Source organism: Amphibalanus amphitrite, unplaced genomic scaffold (genome assembly GCF_019059575.1).
Source record: "Amphibalanus amphitrite isolate SeventyFive unplaced genomic scaffold, NRLGWU_Aamphi_draft 000181F_arrow, whole genome shotgun sequence".
Lineage (NCBI taxonomy): Eukaryota > Metazoa > Arthropoda > Thecostraca > Balanomorpha > Balanidae > Amphibalanus > Amphibalanus amphitrite.
Genome location: NW_024881676.1, coordinates 777137 through 795449, shown reverse-complemented (window position 1 = coordinate 795449; position 18313 = coordinate 777137). Strand labels below are relative to the sequence as shown.

The following is an 18313-nucleotide window of genomic DNA, read 5'->3' as shown; positions in this document are numbered from 1 at the left end:
CGTCATTTATGGATACAAAAAAAGAAAGAAGAGAATATTGCAATGTTTTCTTTTGTCACAATAGCGCCAGAAATGTATTAACACATCAAAATACGCATGGCCTTGGGGACGGCTGCGCGCCCTAACCCACAAAGAAGAAGAAGATGGCCTTGGGGGTCGGTGATTGAAGTGAATGAAGCGTTTTCAGTTTTGTGTGGGCAGTGGGATGGGAGAATTGTTGCAAGTGGGTGTGATAATTTTGTAACTGAGCTTGTGATTTGTGTATATTTCCAGTGTTTTCATTTTTGAAGGATTTTTCACGGTCTATCCAGCTCTGAAGGAGCACTGTTTCATCTCAAATCTCAATCTAAATCTCAGTAGGCGGAACTATGGTCAAGCGTACCCATTTTCGGGAACGCATTTTCGTTCCCATGTTTGGGAACGATAGACCCAAATATGGGAACGCCATGTAGGCATTATTTAAAACAAAAAAAAGAACCGTTAAATGACGTCCAAAAAATATAAAACGATCGTGAACCGCCTGATAGTTGTCTCAATATTGTTGGGAAAGAGTTTGATATTGTAAGGCCCATCGTAGTTACAAATCGTTCCCCTATTTCTAAAGCAGTCCATCACCCGGGCCGCGAGCCCAAATTTGGGAACGCTCTCGTACACTGGCGCTGCAAGCGTTCCTTATTATGGGAACGGCGTACCCAAAATTGGGAACGATTTCACCGACGCCTTTCAGGGGCTCTTTTCATTAACAAGCATCACGTCCAACGCCGCAAATTATTATTAACGCAACAATCATCAGATGACCTTTCCGGCAAGACCGTTGCATGTTTCGCCCGGTCTTCTGCGCTTTTATTCCCGTCGATCTCGCAGCGGGCACGCCCCCCTCTGCAGGATTACGTAATCCACAACGCTCAGCAATGTTCAACAAGGTCTTCCATACCTATATCCACCGTCCGCGCCGAGGGTGGAGACATGTCAAGCACCTGTCTGCTAATCACCGAGAGTTGAAGAGCACAAGAAGTATCCAAAAATGGGAACGCTGAATATGTTACACCCTCAAAACACCTAGTCCCAATGAAAATCTAGTTTTTTCCTTTCTTAATGAGTGTAAGTGGCAAAAGGCCTGGTAGGATGGGCACGAGGAATGATCGAAATCAGCATAAAAATTATAAATAAGCCACACAGAGCGACCTATATCAGAGAAATTCCCACCAAACGATCATGCTTAGAAACGCCGAAGACAAAAACCACGCTCATGACGCTGCTTATAAAACAACGCTAAACAGCTAGCATCCAAATAAAATATGTCTTTCAGGGCTGATAAAATACAGCTGAATGATTTTAAACCACTGAAACTGAGTTTACAACAGTAGTTCGGTAAAATCACTGACGTTCCACGCGGTCGATCGCCCCGACACCAAAAGTCAACAATATTACCTCGGGACTGTCCGCGTGTTCGCTTGCATATGTCAGCATCTGGTGTCGCTAGAATGAAACTTCATAACCAGGCGAAAATTATTATACTTGACCTCAAAATGTAAAAAATGCTTCATTTTCCTTAAAATTGCATGTTAAATGTCGTATAACCCATATTTCCACCATTCTGTCATTTTTAAAAAATCATTAAAAATATCATTCCACGGTCAATTTCCTTGTTCCACGGTCAGATTAAAGATAACTTTATGGAAATTTAGTAGATACTTAAATCAGCGTGCACTTTTTTGAGACGTGATGCACTTTTGAGTTTTAGTGGGCGAACGGCCGAAAAATTGCCTTCCGTTCTCATAAATGGGAACGCCCGTTCCCATATTTGGGAACTCCGTTCCCAAAAATGGGAACGTTCCTATATTTGGGTACTCATGACCATAGTTCCGCCTACTGATCTTCCAGCTCAAGCTTGAGCTCTGACCTGAAGGAGGCCTATTTGGTCAGTATGCTGGTCTCAGTATAAGTCAGCTTGAAAAGAAACTGACCAGGAACAGACTTTTCAATTTCTGAGGAAACTTTTTGCAAGTGAAACCATTACCGTAACAGTACTCAGCATGGCAAGCCGGGATACATTTGTACACTTGTTTGCTGGCGGGTAAGTCTTTACTTCATTTGTTTGAGTCACACCATACATTATCCACAACTGGCCAACCCTATGATGCACCTAGGATGAGCTGCAGTATTTGGTGGGGATGACTGTTGGTATTAATAATAATTCAATGGTATTTTCACCTAGAGGAATTCTTTTTTAACCTTAAAGTGACTGATAACCCTGTAGCTCATTGTCCAACTGTAAACTGCTGGTCACCTTCACATTGATGTGCTACGCACCTGCGCCATCCTCGCTGCCACGCATGTATTCTCGCACCAACTATCGTTCATTGACTAATGTGCTTGAATCGTGCAACTGGGCGGTGATGAGGAACATGAGTACTCAAGAAGCTCACACCTTCTTTAGCTCGTCAATCTGTGCAGCCATTGAGTCATGCTCCAGCATCAGAAAGAAGGCCTCTGACCATAACATATATATGAACCGCCAAGCCCTCCAACTAAGGAAAAGGAAAAGGCTATTGTGGAGCACTTACTGCCGAAGCCACGATGAACTTGATCACGCCAGGTACGTCAGGTGTCGAAACGACCTGAGGAACGTGACCAGAGCCCTCCGGAGACAACATGAGCAAAAGCTGGTACTGTCAATCAAAGATAACCCGAAGTGCTTCTGGCGGTATGCAAATTCACGCCTCAAGACCAAAAATGGCATCGGCGACCTAGAAGACGAGAATGGAGAAACGGTGTCTTCTGATAAGGCAAAAGCTAACGCCATGAACAGATACTTCAGTAGCGTCTTCGTCGAAGAAGCGTCAGACACCATCCCTGTCCTGGAGCGCCCCCATCACGGACCGCTTCTGGAGGACGTCGAAATCTCCCCGCTACGGGTACACACTAAGCTGGCAGCGCTGCGGGCACACAGCTCGCCAGGACCCGATGGCCTTCACCCTCGCGTACTAAAGGAGAATGCAGCCGTCCTCTCCCACCCACTGAGCTGGATCTTCAGGAAATCGCTGGACTCCGGGGATGTCCCCCCAGAGTGGAAGATCGGCAACGTGACTCCGATATTCAAGAAAGGAGATCGCCGCCTACCATCCAGCTACAGACCGGTGAGCCTGACATCCGTCTGTTGTAAGGTCCTCGAATCTGTCATCAGGGATGAGCTCCTGCACCATATGTCAGCAAACGGCCTGCTTCACAGAGCTCAGCATGGTTTCCTGGCAAAGCGTTCGTGTAGCTCCCAATTGCTTGAGGTACTGGAAGACTGGACCGCTGCCTTGGAAGGCCGAACCCCGGTGGATGTGGTCTACCTAGATTTCGCCAAAGCATTTGACTCGGTGCCGCACAAACGTCTTCTCGAGAAGCTGAGGTCGTATGGTGTCGGAGGTAAACTTCTCACCTGGATACAGACCTTCCTAGTTGGCCGTCGTCAACGGGTGCTGATTCAGGGCTGCAACTCGGAGTGGGCACCTGTCTCCAGCGGTATCCCCCAAGGTTCAGTATTGGGGCCGACGCTGTTCACAATATACGTCAACGACATGCCACTAGAGGTCTCAAGCAATATGAAGATGTTCGCGGATGACACGAAGCTATACAAGCCACTGACAAATCCATCCGATCGTGGTGCTGGCCTGCAGGGTGATCTGGACGCTCTGGCACGATGGTCCTCAAGGTGGCTGCTGCCGTTCAACGCAGGAAAGTGTAAGGTGATGCACATGGGCTCAAGAAACCCTGCACACGAATATAGGCTGAACGGGACGCCCATCGCTGTGGTAGACGAAGAAAGGGATCTGGGGATCATAATCGACTCTGAGCTGAAGTTTCACACGCAAACGGCCGCGGCCGTTTCAAAAGCCTCACAGCTGCTCGCGGTCATCAAGCGATCCTTCGCTCACATCGATGAGACGACCCTACCCTTGCTCTACAAGGCTCTCGTCCGCCCCTTTCTGGAGTTTGGGAACGCCGTCTGGGGACCGTTCAGCAAAGGAGACCAGAAACGCTTAGAAAAGGTCCAGAGACGCGCCACGCGTATGGTGGAATCCATCAAGCACCTTCCCTACCCCGAGCGTCTGGAGCGTCTCCGACTGCCGTCGTTGTTCTACCGCCGCCGCAGGGGAGACATGCTGACGGTCTACCAGCTGTTCCACGGTGGAATCGATGTGCCGGCAACGACCTTCTTCACCAAGAACGAGACCGAGCTGACGAGAGGACACGGATGGAAGCTGCTCAAACCCCGAGCTGTGACTCTCGCCCGACGAAGCAGCTTTAGCGTCCGCATCATCAACGACTGGAACGCTCTACCTGCTGAGGTCGTATCAGCCGAAACACTCTCGACATTCAAGGCACGACTCGACCATCACTGGACCCACCTAATGTATGTCATGCCACAACCTTACGAGTCCTGAATGTCTCTGCAAGTAACTCGGTGAGAACGGGACCTATAGGCCAAGTGGCCTTTTCTATCCCGATGACCTTCAAGGTAAGGTAAGGTAAGGTAAACTTGACTTGGCAGTTGGCAAAATAAATGTTGTATGGTGTTTAATGCAATCTTCAAATACCAATGATAAGATGATAAATCCATGGTCTTCTACCCTTTTTGCATGTGTTTGTTACACTTTTGTCAGCATTTCTCTTTTGTTAAAAAGTTACCATATTATACAGTCCATTTTGTGTAACATTATGTCCTGATTTCCTAAGTTTGAGGATATTCATTGTTAGCTTTTCTGATTCATCGCCCCTTCTTGTGCCACTGAATGCTGTCATGTCTGTCTTGAGTCTTCTCCTGCCTATGATCCCCAATAACCGGTACGTCTCCCGCCCACTGCCGGGGGTCGGTGGCGCTGACCGCCGCGGTCTGTCGCCGCCAGGATGGGCGGCACGGTGGGCGCCATCGTCACGTGTCCCCTGGAGGTTGTCAAGACTCGGCTGCAGTCCTCTCACAGCGGGTTCGAGCTGCGCGTGCCGCCGCTGGCCGCCGAGACGCCCGGCGCTGTCACGTGCCGCAGCGTGGCCGGCGGCCGGCGCTGGCCGCTGCAGCCCGCCGGCGCCGGCCACGAGCACGTGACCCTGCCGCCCGCGGCCGGCGGCGGCGGCGGCGGCGGTCCCGCGCGCGGCTCCGTCGGCCTCATCCGCTGCATCAGGTCAGTGACGCCGACTGCGAAATGAGAGCGATCAGCGGCGGACCGAGTGACACGGCAGAGATATCGGGATTATGTAACAGTGCTACCGCTAGCCATCTCCAGCTTAATAAAGCAGTATGATGCAATGTTTACTGCTATGGTCATTATGTTCAGCATACACAACTTAGCTGTGACGCCGAACGAAACGGCGACAGTTGCGCGGTTCCTTCACTAACGCCGGTACCGCAAAACAGGCACTGCATGCACGGTATCCGGTAAGCTGGGAGTAGGACGTACGCCATTTTCCGACAGTGCTACGATTGTGTTCGTTTGTTTTCTTGTTTTCTTTTTTTCTTTTTTTTTCACAACGCATCAGTCGCTACGATTGTGTGTAAAATGTATTTCAGTGCGTTCAGTGAAGTCGGTCACCTCCAAACCCTTTTACCCACATCAGCAACTTTTGATAACCTGTAGCAATGGTGGTAAATGATAGAAGGCCGAATATCACGTTCTCGGGGGCTGCAGATTGTATGCAAATCGAGCTCTCGTGGAAGTTTCCGAGAAATGTCACATGTAACCACGTGCCGACCGAGTGCCGAGTGGGTCTGTCACCAGTAGGTACCGTGGCTGACCGGTCCGTATGGTGGGCGGTGAAAACCCCGGTCAGGTGACCGCCCGGCGCGACCCGCGGACCCCTACCTGGCGAGGCCGTCTGGCGTCTGCCGCCGGTGACACCGGTGACGGCCGCAGTGGGGGAGGGGAGGGGAGGGGTGGCACTCCAGGGCGACCGGTGCTGTGATGAGACGGGGAGGGAAGGGGAGGGGCGACACTCCAGGGCGACCGTCAATGAGTGGGGGATGTGGGGAGGGGCACAGACCGGCTGGTGCGGTAGTTCAGAGGCCCCGCCGGGTGCTGCGATACGTTATCAGTTGTTTTTGGTTCAAGTGGTTTGTGATTTGTGGAGTGATGTGCAGATTGCAGGCTTACTCTCGTATCAGGTGCATTGGAAGTTATTCCGCCTCCTGAGAATTATGATTTAGTGTGGTAAACGCTTATGCTGTTGTGCAGCTCTTTCCCTATACGAGTTGTCTGTATTCTCAACTCGCCCTTCAACTTCTGTAAAGCTACTCCCGTGATTGGTTGTTAGTGGTTTATGCTGCCGCCTGCCAAGTTCATTTGTTATCTTTTTGATCCCCAATTATCTTGCATGTATGACAGTCATTCGTTGTGTCTACGATTTTCGTTCTGTTGAAATTCGTCGCGGAGTATGTAGATCATGTTTCGTCAACACGTTTTGTCACCACTTGCAAGTTGCGAGCCGAGCCTTCGGCCCAATGCCTCTCTGAAGGTAACGCCCATGCTTCGGCCGTCTTTCCCTCCTTCATCTTGCCACCCTACACCCATTTTTCACCCCGCGATCATTTCCATGACAATATTGCTCCTTCCAGAATCATCATCGAGAATGAGGGTCCGTGCGCGCTCTGGAAGGGCCTCGGGCCGAACCTGCTGGGCGTGGCGCCGTCACGAGCCATCTACTTCTGCTCCTACTCCAACGCCAAGAAGTTCTTCAACCGCCGGCTCAAGCCTGAGTCGCCGCCTGTGCACATGGCGTCAGCGGTATGCGCAGGTGGGTGGCTGGCGTGGGGTGTCTGAGGGTTTTTCAGTCTCTCCACCTCTGGACTGTTTGCGTTTTTTGTGAACCGAAATCGGTTCCGTATTTAGGATCCACCGCCGAAGGAATATTCCTTGTTGGTTGTATGATCATTGTATTGACATTTTTTTCTGCATTCTTACACTCTTACGTTCATCCTTGAAGCCCTGATGACTCAAATCAAATGCATGCCTGCCTATCGTTGTGAACACTGATCCACGCTCTCGGGCACGGTCACGACTCCACCATCCGGCCGGTAGTTCCGACCGTCGTGCTTCCTACGTCGTACCGTTCCGGCGCTATCGTGCTGCGACGTCATGAACTGTCCTCCCGGTCGGCCTTCGCTGGGGGGGGGGGGGGGGGGTGGCACTGGTGGCCCGGCCTCCGACCCCGTCTTCAGCGGGACAGGCGGAGTCGGGGCGCCGCCGCCCCACCCCCGAACCAGCTGATGGAAAACTACCCCGTCACGCCGCCGCCGCCGGCGCCGCCAAAATGTTCGTCCAGTAGTTCCGCCGGGATGCTGGCGACTATCGGGACGGCGGCTCGAACTGGTTATAACCAGATTTGTCTGGATATGTCCGGAAAGAACTAGGCCGAAGCGTGGTGTGGAACTTGTTTTGTTGATCCTTCCAGTCACAGATTGTTTGGGCTACAGGCGAGCTCAGAAGTCCACTTCATTAAAAACTATATAGGGTGCCGGAAACGTGTGCCATTGTCGTAGATTTTCAAGTGCCTCTTGAACTAAAGTGATTTTACAGGAGAAAAACAAACAATTCGCTGTATCCATCCGGCAAGCTTTTGACACCGTGTTCTTTTGTATGTTTTTGTAGGTTTTACGTTAAAACTCTCGATAGGCCTCTACACCTTACATGCTAATCGGAGCCTTCCAATAGCACTGTAGGAGGCGACAGATCTGGAATCGAGCTTCGCTCTTTGTGCTGCAGTTCCCCTTATCCCTGGGCTCAATCAGCCGCCACAAGTTGGGAGCTGCAGTATGCTACGCTTTGTTTACCAGATATTCATCCAGTTGTCTAATCGTTAGCCCTGCCACAGCCGGCACGGCACGGCAAAAATGCGTCTGCACGTCGTCTCGGAAATTGTGGCTCCTAATTATGTTTGCCGACTAGAGACGAACTTTTTTAGAGCGATTTATGTGGCCGTATGAGTAACCGACCGCCGCTCCATTGATATCAAGAAGGTTTGCCGACAGGCCAATGTGTAGAACACTATTCGCTACATTTTTGAAGTGATCCAGCGAACGTAGATGACTCGGAAAGTTCTGACGATGTTGGTGCTGTGCTCATGTCTTCAGAGCGCGATATAATTTGTCAAGCTATTTGAAAGTGGCGTAATCACTGTAAACACTTCCTTATGTAGGCATATATAAATGAACTCGGCTGTGTTCGGCTTCTGAAGATCGGCTCTCGTATGGTTCTGGATTAGTCAGAGGGTGTCTATGCTGAAGCACCATACCTCTGTAAGATTTTAAACTCGCAAGTTCTTCGTCATTCTGACGGCGAGTGTCTGTCCATTGCCCACTACTCTTTATACGTTGTGTTCGTATCTCATACCCTCCCCAGCAGAGACAGCCCTCCTCGAGGACTCGGCCCGTTAGGCTGTCAGGAGTCGGGCCCGGCCCCAGTCGGCAGTGCCGTGTGGTTCGCCGCCTCCCTCGGCAGTGCCGCGGCACCTGTGTGCGTGCATCACCCACCCGTGACCTCTGGGTCGCCTGGAGGTCATACAGGGCCGGGGAGCGGGGGAGGGGGCGGTATCTCTAAACTGCGCGGCGGTACCGGCTGGCAGGGGCTCGTCCGCCCCCCCCCCTGCCCCGGTCCCATCCTCTGCCGCCCCGCCCCCGCCGGCGGCCGGCAGTTGACGGCCAAGGTCACCACAGACACTGCCCAGGGCCGCGGCGGGCGGGCTGCGGCTCCGGCTCCGGCTCCGGCCTGTCCGCCGTCTGTCAGCAGTGCCGTCACCGAAACGGCACGTGTGGCCGGGGTGGGGTCGGGCCAGCTGACTCTTTGTGATAGGGCGCACTTATCGCTACTCAAAGTCACTGCTCACTTGTGTTTGTTCTGCATTCGTTTTATTTTACGCTTGTTTTGTTTCCTTGAATTCTCACATCCGTGTGTTCTAACCGTATTTTACATATCAAAACTGTATTCTCGGCCGCTGTATGTGTTCGAGGGGCCCGTCAGTCGTAACCCACCCGACTGACCCCTACACTCTGTGCATCGGACGTCGAGCCGCGGGTGTGGCGGGCCCTCGAATGCGACTGTCCCGCCCCAAACACCGCCCGCGCTTGACTGCTGTCACACCCCTGAACACAGTCCACTTGTCAGCAGGTCGGTCGACCGTTTATTATTGATAGTGTGCGACTAATATTAGCGAAAGGGACAACGGTGCAAGGGGCGGTCAAGACTAGTGTGTAGGTTTACGAGGGGCGCGGCTCCTCTGAGTTGGTGTTATCTGACATCACTCTGTCTGTTTTCGCTGAAAAAATGCGCGGCATTTCACGAATATCCCTTCCCTACCGTTGTTGATGTGCGATCAGATTATGTTTGTGTGCGGACACTACATCTCGGCCGCATTTCATAGCTGTCCTGTGCGTCCTTTCCTAAGAATGCCGCAGCAATAGTTAGCTTGGTTAAATAATTGATAGGATACCCTATCGTTAACTAGTGCACTTCTCACTCGTTCGCTCCATCATGCGTCCGAACCTCACCTTTTGGCTGTTGAAGGCCGTACGTTCCCGTCGCGTGTGCTCATCCTCCTTGTGGGCGTCTTACTATAACCGCCGCTAGTCTCACGTGTCGCCGTCGCTGCCTCGTGTCGTGCCACTAATTTCCCATTGTGGTTTTCTTTACGAGTTCGATTCATTTATTGCAGGATTTTGTTCGTGTACGGCAACGAACCCGATCTGGTTCATCAAGACGCGGCTACAGCTGGACCAGCACAAATTCGGCCAGCGACTCCGGGTCATGGACTGCATTCGCCGGGTCTACAGGGAAAAGGTCAGACCACTGCACTAGCCGCAACCGACATGTTGATATGTGCAGGCATGTAATGTTTATTCACATTCGATGACACCACAAAAGCAAATATTCTAAAGCAAATAATCTGTGTTGTCATCGAATGTGAATAAATATCACAAAAACTGACACGATACAAGTGCAGGCATTGTCAGGCTAGGCTTGTTCCCAGGTAGAAGTTATCTGATTGGAAGTTGGAACTGATTTGAAGCGGAAAGGTCTGGCGAAAGAACAAAGACAAGTTTTTGTTGTGGGCGGGCATACACGACTTTTTTTCTCGGAAGGATTGCCAGTTTCGACAGTTGTTGACAGGTTTGTTGAAAATGTCGGCGAGCGGTACAGATGATTGTTTCAAAGCAGTTCTAAGATGCAAATGCATATCCCATACACAGGATCTGAATGTCACTGGGTAATAATGAGATGGGTGCTTGCCACAGTGATTACGAGCGAGCGAAGTGAGTCTTTTCAATATAACGGAAAAATCTCAGTATGAGCGGCCCGGCCCGGCCCGGCCCGGCTGTAACGCTTTTGGGAGGCTTATATCTCAGCAACCGCTGGACCGATTGGCCTGCGGTCTTTTTTGTTGGGTAGCCCCATCCCTTCTACCCCGTAATTGACTACTTTTGATACATCTCAGTGACCGTCGTGGCACGTGGCACGTGCAAAGTCAAGGGTGTTCAAGCTGTTTTGCAAAAGTAGTGATTTTGAGAGGCTCATATCTCAGCAGCCGCTTGGGCGATTGACTTGCGGTAATTTTTGTATGGTAGCAGCATCCTTTCTACCCAAAATAGGATACTCTCGATGTATGTGGGTCACCCCCAGTGCACGTGCAAAATACAACAATAAGAGGTGCCAAATTTGTTCCCATTTCAGTGACTCGGTAATTACTGGGGCGATTTCGCTGAAACTTGGCATACAGGTAGGCACCCACCAGGCAATGCATTCCCATGTGTTGCGGTTAGGGTGCTACTGCACGTGCGCACGTGCAGGGGGCGTTTCCAGATCTCGAGAACGGCTGGGCCGATTGCGCTCAAATTTGGTACACGGTTGGGGACCAGTTAGATGATGATTTGGTGTTTTAGGGCGCACCAGCAACGAGGCTATATGGCGCCCTGGGGACCAGTTAGTAGGGTGCCGTGCAAAAGTCATTTTGGACCCCGTTTGCACGTGCGCACGTGCAGAATGCCGCTTCCAGATCTCAGGAACGGCTGGGCCGATTGTGTTCAAATTTGGCACACCGCTAGCGACCGGTTAGAAGGGTGCTTTGCACAAGCCCGTTGGAAGCACCCTCTCGCCCTTCCGCACGTGTAGGGCTCACTATCTCGCTCGCTCGTTCTTCGCCCAAAAGGCGTTTTACTGGTTTATTTAAGCCCGATGTTTACTTCGTGCAGAGCCTGTTGAACTGGCGTGGAGGGTCCCACGGTTGACGTGCTTATTGATCATTGTTTGGCTGTGGCGCAGAAAACCGTGCATTTCAAGGTTGTTCGAAACATCGGTGCTTGTTCAGTCAGAGTCACTTGAGGACCAGTTCTGTCTCAACGGAATGTTTGCTATGTGGTCTGCTATTTGGCTGTGGTTGTGTGCAGTGTTGATTTCTGACCGTCGTATATTTTTACGGAGCGAGCGAAGCGAGCAGAGTCTCATTACGGAGCGAGCGAAGCGAGCGTAGTCTTTCCTTAGATTAACGGAAATTTCTGAGTATGAGCGGCCGTGGTCACGCTTTTGCGAGGCTTATATCTCAGCAACCACTTGACCGATTTACATGCGGTAATTTTTGTAGGGTAGCTCCATTCCTTCTACCAAGTATTGCACTATTCCCGATGCATGTGGGTGACCCCTTATGCACGTGCCACGTGCAAAACGAAGAGGTGTCACTTTTGTAATTGTTGCAATATCTCGGTAACTACTGGGCCGATTGCGCTGAGAGTTGGCATGTAGGTAGGCACCCACTAGGCAATGCATATCCATGTGCCAGAGTTGGGGTGCTGCTGCACGTGCGCACGTGCAGGGGTCGTTTCCAGATCTCGAGAACGGCTGGACCGATTGCGCTCAAATTTGGTACACGGTTACGGAGCAGTTAGTAGGGTGCCGTGCACAAGTCAGTTGGGACCCATTTTGCACGTGCGCACGTGCAGGGTGCCGCTTCCAGATCTCGAGAACGGCTGGGCCGATTGTGCTCAAATTTGGCACATCGCTAGAGACCGGTTAGTAAGGTGCCGTGCACAAGTCAGTTGGAGGTACCCCCTCGCAATTTCGCACGTGCAAGGCCCACCCTCTCGCTCGCTCCGTTAGTCGCCACAAAAGGCGTTATACTGGTACTGAATTAAGGGAAAATCCTGAGTATGAGCGGCCGGCCGGCCGGCCGGCCGTGGGGACGCTCTTCAAAAGCTAATATCTTAGGAACGGGACATCCGATTGACAAGCGGTCTTCTTTACTGAATGTCACTTGGACGTAAAAGTTCTGTGGTGTGATGGCCACCATGCGTTCTTGCCAACCACCGCACGTGGCGCGTGGTAAAGTTGGACATTTTTTAAGAACCCCCAAAATTGCAACCTCAATAACGGCACAACGGCTGGGCCGATTGAATTGAAACTCGGTACACAGTTAGGTCTCCATCAGATAATTCATCTGCATGTGTTAAGGTTGGGGTGCTGCTGCACGTGCGCACGTGCAGGGGTCGTTTCCAGATCTCGAGAACGGCTGGACCGATGGCGCTCAAATTTGGTACACGGTTAGGGACCAGTTAGTAGGGTGCCGTGCACAAGTCAGTTGGGACCCATTTTGCACGTGCGCACGTGCAGGGTGCCGCTTCCAGATCTCGAGAACGGCGGGGTCAATTGTGCCCAAATTTGGCACATCGCTAGAGACCGGTTAGTAGGGTGCCGTGCACAAGTCAGTTGGAGGTACCCCCTCGCAATTTCGCACGTGCAAGGCCCACCCTCTCGCTCGCTCCGTTAATCGCCCCAAAAGGCGTTATACTGGTCTTAGTCATGGTAACTTCAAGGTCTTCTCAAATAATGAAGTCTGAGCAGTGAGCAGTCCTTAGTTACAAAAACAAGGCTGTGTCTGTCGCATGGTCACATATGAAAAGACACAGTTCGCGTGACTATCGAAGATTTCCGAATCGTGGTGAGAGTGAAAAAAGCAAAACAGACGCGAGAAAACCGGTAAGATGGTAAATTTATTAATTAAATACGAGTGTGGTGGCGGAACACTGAAAAAAGTGGTTTCGGCACAATCATGACAGCAAAGTACAACCGGAAACTCACAGCTACATCAATGTTTGTTCAACAGGGTGTGCGGGGTTTCTACAAAGGCATATCGGCTTCCTACTTCGGCATCACGGAGACCATGATCCACTTTGTCATCTACGAGCACGTCAAGCGGCAACTGCAGGCGTACAGGTGCGTCAGCGGCCAGTGACGTCACCGGCATACCAGTGACGTCACGCCACACACTGTCCGCGGGCCGTGAGGCTGACGGGCGGCTGTGGCTATTTCGGGCAGCGTTAGTGGGGAATGCTGAGGCGGTAGGCTGTGTAGTGGCTGCGTCATCGCTATGATGACACTCATGATTGACGAGAGGAGTGTCAGTTAGTGTGAGTATGGGTCACCGGTTAGATGTGTTGATGGCCATGAGCCATGTTCTTGCTTTGTTTTGACCCTTGACGGGGTCGCTGTGGTACGGGCTGTTAAAAGGCTCAACGAATAGAGCACTCAGTTTCTCTGACTCGCTCGAATGTCTGTTGACTGGCGCGGTGCATGTAAACGCAGAGCTGTCATTAGGGACCTCACTTGGTCGTCGCCGAACGAATGTGAAATACAAGTATTTCCAGCCACTTTTCAGCGAGTCTATTTTGTCAATCAGTGTCGACTCGCCCCACCCCGTTCTGTAAAGTGTCCTTCGGCTTCCATTGAGGCGTCTTCTCCGTTCTGACGCAGCCCCCGCCGCTCCCCAGGCACGCGGCCGATCCCAACAAGACCAGCTGGGACTTTGTCGAATTCATGGTGGCCGGCGCCGTCTCCAAAACGGTCGCCTCATCGGTGGCCTATCCCCACGGTGAGTGCTATTCTAACTCTGCGGTTAGGGCTGTCGGATGAGCACAGAGTAAGGTTCTGAAAGTGTGCTTAGTGTCTGCAGTGTCGTATTTTGTTTCATGGCTTGTATACGATTTTAATACGATATATTTCCAACGGTCGTCGTACGGTTATATTGCACATTGTGACATCTAGCCGAGCATGTATTGCTGAAAAAATCACGATATTCGAATTCAAAAATGAATGTGTCTTTTTACCGCTCCTTTACGATTAGAGCTTGTGTGGTTTATAACTGACTGTGGCCTCATGTGTCTGGTGTTTCTCTGTGATTCATTCCCGTTGAGCGGGTGGTTTGCCCAGAGGACGACGCTTTCCCGAGGTGTTTATTTACTCGTGTTTGGCGGTTTTGTACACACCGTGAGTCGTGTCTAGTTGTGCCCGCGCTCTCGCTGTACTATTACACCGACCGTACAGCTGCTGTTCAAAGTCACTGCGACCGGTAGCCTTGACTGACGCTCCACAAACAAACGGAATTTCACCGGCTTTTTCGACCGCAGACGATGGAAAGTCTCCATACTGGGATGTTTACAAACGACGAATGTGTTGGCTGGGTCGTCTCTCGTTATGTTATTGGATGGAGTGAGGGGATATCAAACTCTGCTCCCAGTTTTAGCTACATCTTGCTTTCACAGTCTGGCTATCATATCCACCACAGTATCTTGCAATGCGGGGACCGTCGCCTGTTGGCAACTTTTGCCTGTTGTCTCCCGTAGTCGAAGTCCTTGATATGAAGCGGCACTGATAACCTTTGCCTGACTGTGAACGGTTGAATGGCTTGTCCATTACTGACCGTCACAAACTAACACGCTGTCATAGACAGTTGGTGGAACCGATCACTCGATGTGGATCGGTTACAGCTATATCAGTGCCCCGTCACATTGATTTTACGGGCAAACGTGGCGGCATCTCAAGTGGAAGTGACATTTCAGTTCGCGTTTCGTTTGCTGGTCTGTGTTAATCTGCTATTGACCTGCGTTAGAATCGACTGCATATGGGTAAAAAAAAAAAAAAAAATGAACGGCTGCCATCACACAAGCATTCACAACTTTTGGCATTCTTGTCGTCATTGTATCGTATTGACAATTGAGACAGATTTGTTGACAACATAACGTCATTTACGGACGGTTTCGGTCAGTGAACTCCCTACTGGCCGAGTCTCTATTCCCGGCACCCAGAGAGGGTCGACTGGTCACCGCGGCTCGGCCCGGACCGTCGCCGTCGTTCTCCGGGCGAGGTGCCAGCCCTGGCCGGCCGGCGGGCGCCGTCCCCACCAGATGCCAGATTCGAAACGTAGCGTTGGATAATTTAACATGAGCAATATATAAGCATCATACCTTATAGACTAATGAGCATGGAGGATCAATCAGAAGCACGAAAGAAATTACTCGCTTTGGTGCCGGCTCCAATAAGACCAACCTCGTAATTCTTGCGATGGTGTGTTGTTCAAGACTCTGGCTGCAATCCTTGTTTTCGCCGCCGTCGATACTCGTGCGTCGACGGCGCCGCACCTGACACGATCTTGGCGCATTTGCCGCGCGCTGTGGCCAGCCGTCTCTCCTCCCCACCCAGGATGTAGGGGGGGGATGAAAGGGGTGATGTATAACGGCCCACCGTCTGTGACGGCCCGGTCGACTCCTTGGAGGTCACTGCCAAAATGGAGCCCGAGGCGGCGTCAGTTTTCGCTTCTGTCAGGGCCGCACGGCCTCAGGGACCATATCTTAATCAACTAGTGAACGTTGTTTTACTTGGCAACCCATTGTGCGTGCATTTCTCGTGTGCATTTTTAAGTCGCGTTGTTTCTTCTCGTTGGTGATGACCTATGTTGCATCATCCGTCGGGTTTTGCCGTTGCGTCATGCGTGTGTGAGTTGTGTGTGGACCAAATGTAGTTTGGACTCGACAAGCTGTCGTCTATAACAAAAACTGTATGGTTCCTGGTGGACGAAGTTCTATTTAGACTACGTAGCCGAGTTGGTGTCTCACGTTCATTTTTCACCTGACCCCTTCCCAGCTCCAGCCTTTGAACCGACCCGAATCGTCCCCATAGAGGTGCCCAAGGCCCGTGAAATTACCCCCGCTCGGAATTGATTCGCGTATCTCTCGTTTGCAGAGGTGGCGCGCACTCGTCTGCGCGAGGAGGGCACCAAGTACCGCCGCTTCTTCCAGACGCTGCGCGTGGTGTGGGCCGAGGAGGGCTACCGGGGCCTGTACCGCGGCCTGGGCACGCAGCTAGTCAGACAGATCCCAAACACGGCCATCATGATGTCCACGTACGAGACGGTCGTCTACGTGCTCAGGTGAGAGTGGGAGAGAGGTGGTGGACGGGCGACGATGGAAATTGAAGGCGTGGGAGAGAGTGTGGATGTACGTGAAAGAGACATGCTTATATAGGAGCAAAAGGGTAATAAAGGTTAGGTGGAGGTGAGAAGGAGAGAGGGGCGGCGATAACGGGGGAATGAGACCGGGCTCTGAACTAACCAACAGCATAATGTTTCGATCTGATAATTCGTAGTGTCGTCCTCTCGTTTATGTGTCGTGCTACCGGGTGCCGGCTCGGACTGACCCCTCCCTCTGTGTCGGTCGCAGGGACCGCTCCGACGAGCAGGACAGTCTCTACGAGGACGACGAGCCGACTGACGTGCAGGCCGGCTCGCGCGTGAGCTACGCGTAGCGCCGCTGCCGGCAGTGCGCGCAACTCAAGCTTGAGCCGCCGGCCGCCACGCGGCGCTGCGAGCGTTTCCGTGCACAGACCGCTTCCTAGCGGCGGTTCTGTCGTTTTAACTGCGTCTGACGACCGCCTGGCGGCGCCACCGTCGAGCTCGACTGGCTAGTCTGGCCCGAGTGGCCACTGTCCTGTGATAGAGGTGGGTCTGCGACCGGGGCGGCCCGGCCGGACGCCGGACGGTGCCGGGCCGCCGGTCGTCTGTAGCTGTGCACGTGCAATGGAGCTGTGGGGTTACGTCGTGATGAGTTGCTGGCGGGTGACCGTCTGCCGGGGGCGGGGAATTATGTAAAGCGCCCTGCTGGCTCGGTCGGCTGCGGGAGGCGTGCGTTTGTGGACGGGTGCCTGACGACGGATGCTCTTTGCGTGTTTTTGGAGTCTTTTGTAACAGAAGATTAAATACATATTGGAATATAATGCTAGATTTGTGTAGATCTTTGGTACTTTATCAGCTTGGGGGACGATACACGTATTTCTTGACGGTCCCGTATGATAATAGCAAAGCTCAGTTAAACTGCAATTACGTATGGGTTGTCACTATTATCAGCCGTGTCTCATGCATGCTTCATAATATTGCGGCACCGGGTGAGCCACTAGCCTGGACACTAGATAAGAGTGCCGACCTAATGACTGATAACAGAACGCTCGGCACTTATTCAGAGGCGCAGGGCTACACTGCCAAACCCGTCCAATGGACCGATACAACTCGGCTGCAACTGAGTGAAGAGGCATGATAAGTGATAACCATCTGCCTATACGACGTTCATCAAACAGATAAAACAGCCCGTATTCCCCTTCCGCTCACTGTTATTCATTAAAAGTAAGTCTTTTGTGCCATGTGGCATGTAGGTAACCTTAGTGATTTCATTTGCGTTCAGCCTGTGCCAGGCAGATGTGGAGATCTTGGGGGGGGGGGATCAGGACCCCCCCTGAAAACGAATTACTGCTATGTAAGTCAATGGTACTGCATCCAGCCCGCCTCCATCTGCCCGGCCTGGACCCCCCCCCTGAAATTTCGATAGACCCCCACCCCTGGTGCCAGGTAGATATGAAAGAGCTCCTAAGCCAGCCTTTCCTACATTCATGGTAACGTGCTGCGGTACGGCCTTCTGATCAGTGCGGTCCCTCGTGACTGTGACAGACGCAAACAGTTGGTGCTGTGTGGTCTCATGTGAGGTTCTAAAACGGTTTCAGACCCCAGTGGCTGAGTCCCTTGTGACGTGACGATGTGACAGACGCAAACAGCTGGCGCTGTGTGGTCTCATGTGAGGTTACTAAAACGGTGTCAGACCCCAGTGGCTGAGTCACAGTTGATCTATCCCGTGGCCGTGAGCTTAGTTCGTCATCAATCACGCACCTCGGTGAGAACTAAGGCAGAGAACTAAGTCTTCGGGAAGACGCCAGGCTGAATTGCCTCCGCCCCCATCAGCTTTGGATAAGCTGTAAATCACATTACGAATACTAAATCGAACATTGAGCGGCTCTTCAGCATGGTTTCGACGCCTGTTTAGTGCCATTATATTATATTCACCGTTGATTGATCAATGATCAATAGCCAAAAACTGTTGCTGCGTCAAATGCGGATGAGTCGACAAAACCCGCCAAATTTGGCAGCAATTTTTATCTACGTTACCATGGCAACGATCATGCTGTGAATATAC

The 18313-nt window shown here is 51.8% G+C and overlaps 1 protein-coding gene across 8 annotated transcripts; it reads left to right on the top strand.

Annotated features, from left to right (window-relative positions):
* The first annotated feature begins 123 nt into the window (after window positions 1–123).
* On the top strand, window positions 124–17080 carry LOC122384081 (solute carrier family 25 member 36-A-like). 8 transcript variants are annotated; one of them, XM_043371071.1, is made up of 10 exons: window positions 124–155; window positions 274–350; window positions 1876–2077; window positions 4899–5171; window positions 6599–6777; window positions 9691–9815; window positions 13129–13238; window positions 13793–13893; window positions 16041–16227; window positions 16517–17080. In XM_043371071.1, exons 3-10 carry the CDS (start codon window positions 2037–2039, stop codon window positions 16599–16601), a joined length of 1101 nt encoding a protein of 366 aa, XP_043227006.1. In that variant the 5' UTR covers window positions 124–155; window positions 274–350; window positions 1876–2036; the 3' UTR covers window positions 16602–17080. The 8 variants fall into 8 exon arrangements, with proteins under 8 accessions (XP_043227006.1, XP_043227011.1, XP_043227012.1 ...); XM_043371072.1 differs by having other exon boundaries at window positions 146–168; XM_043371076.1 differs by lacking the exon at window positions 274–350 and having other exon boundaries at window positions 1885–2077.
* The last annotated feature ends 1233 nt before the right edge of the window (window positions 17081–18313 follow it).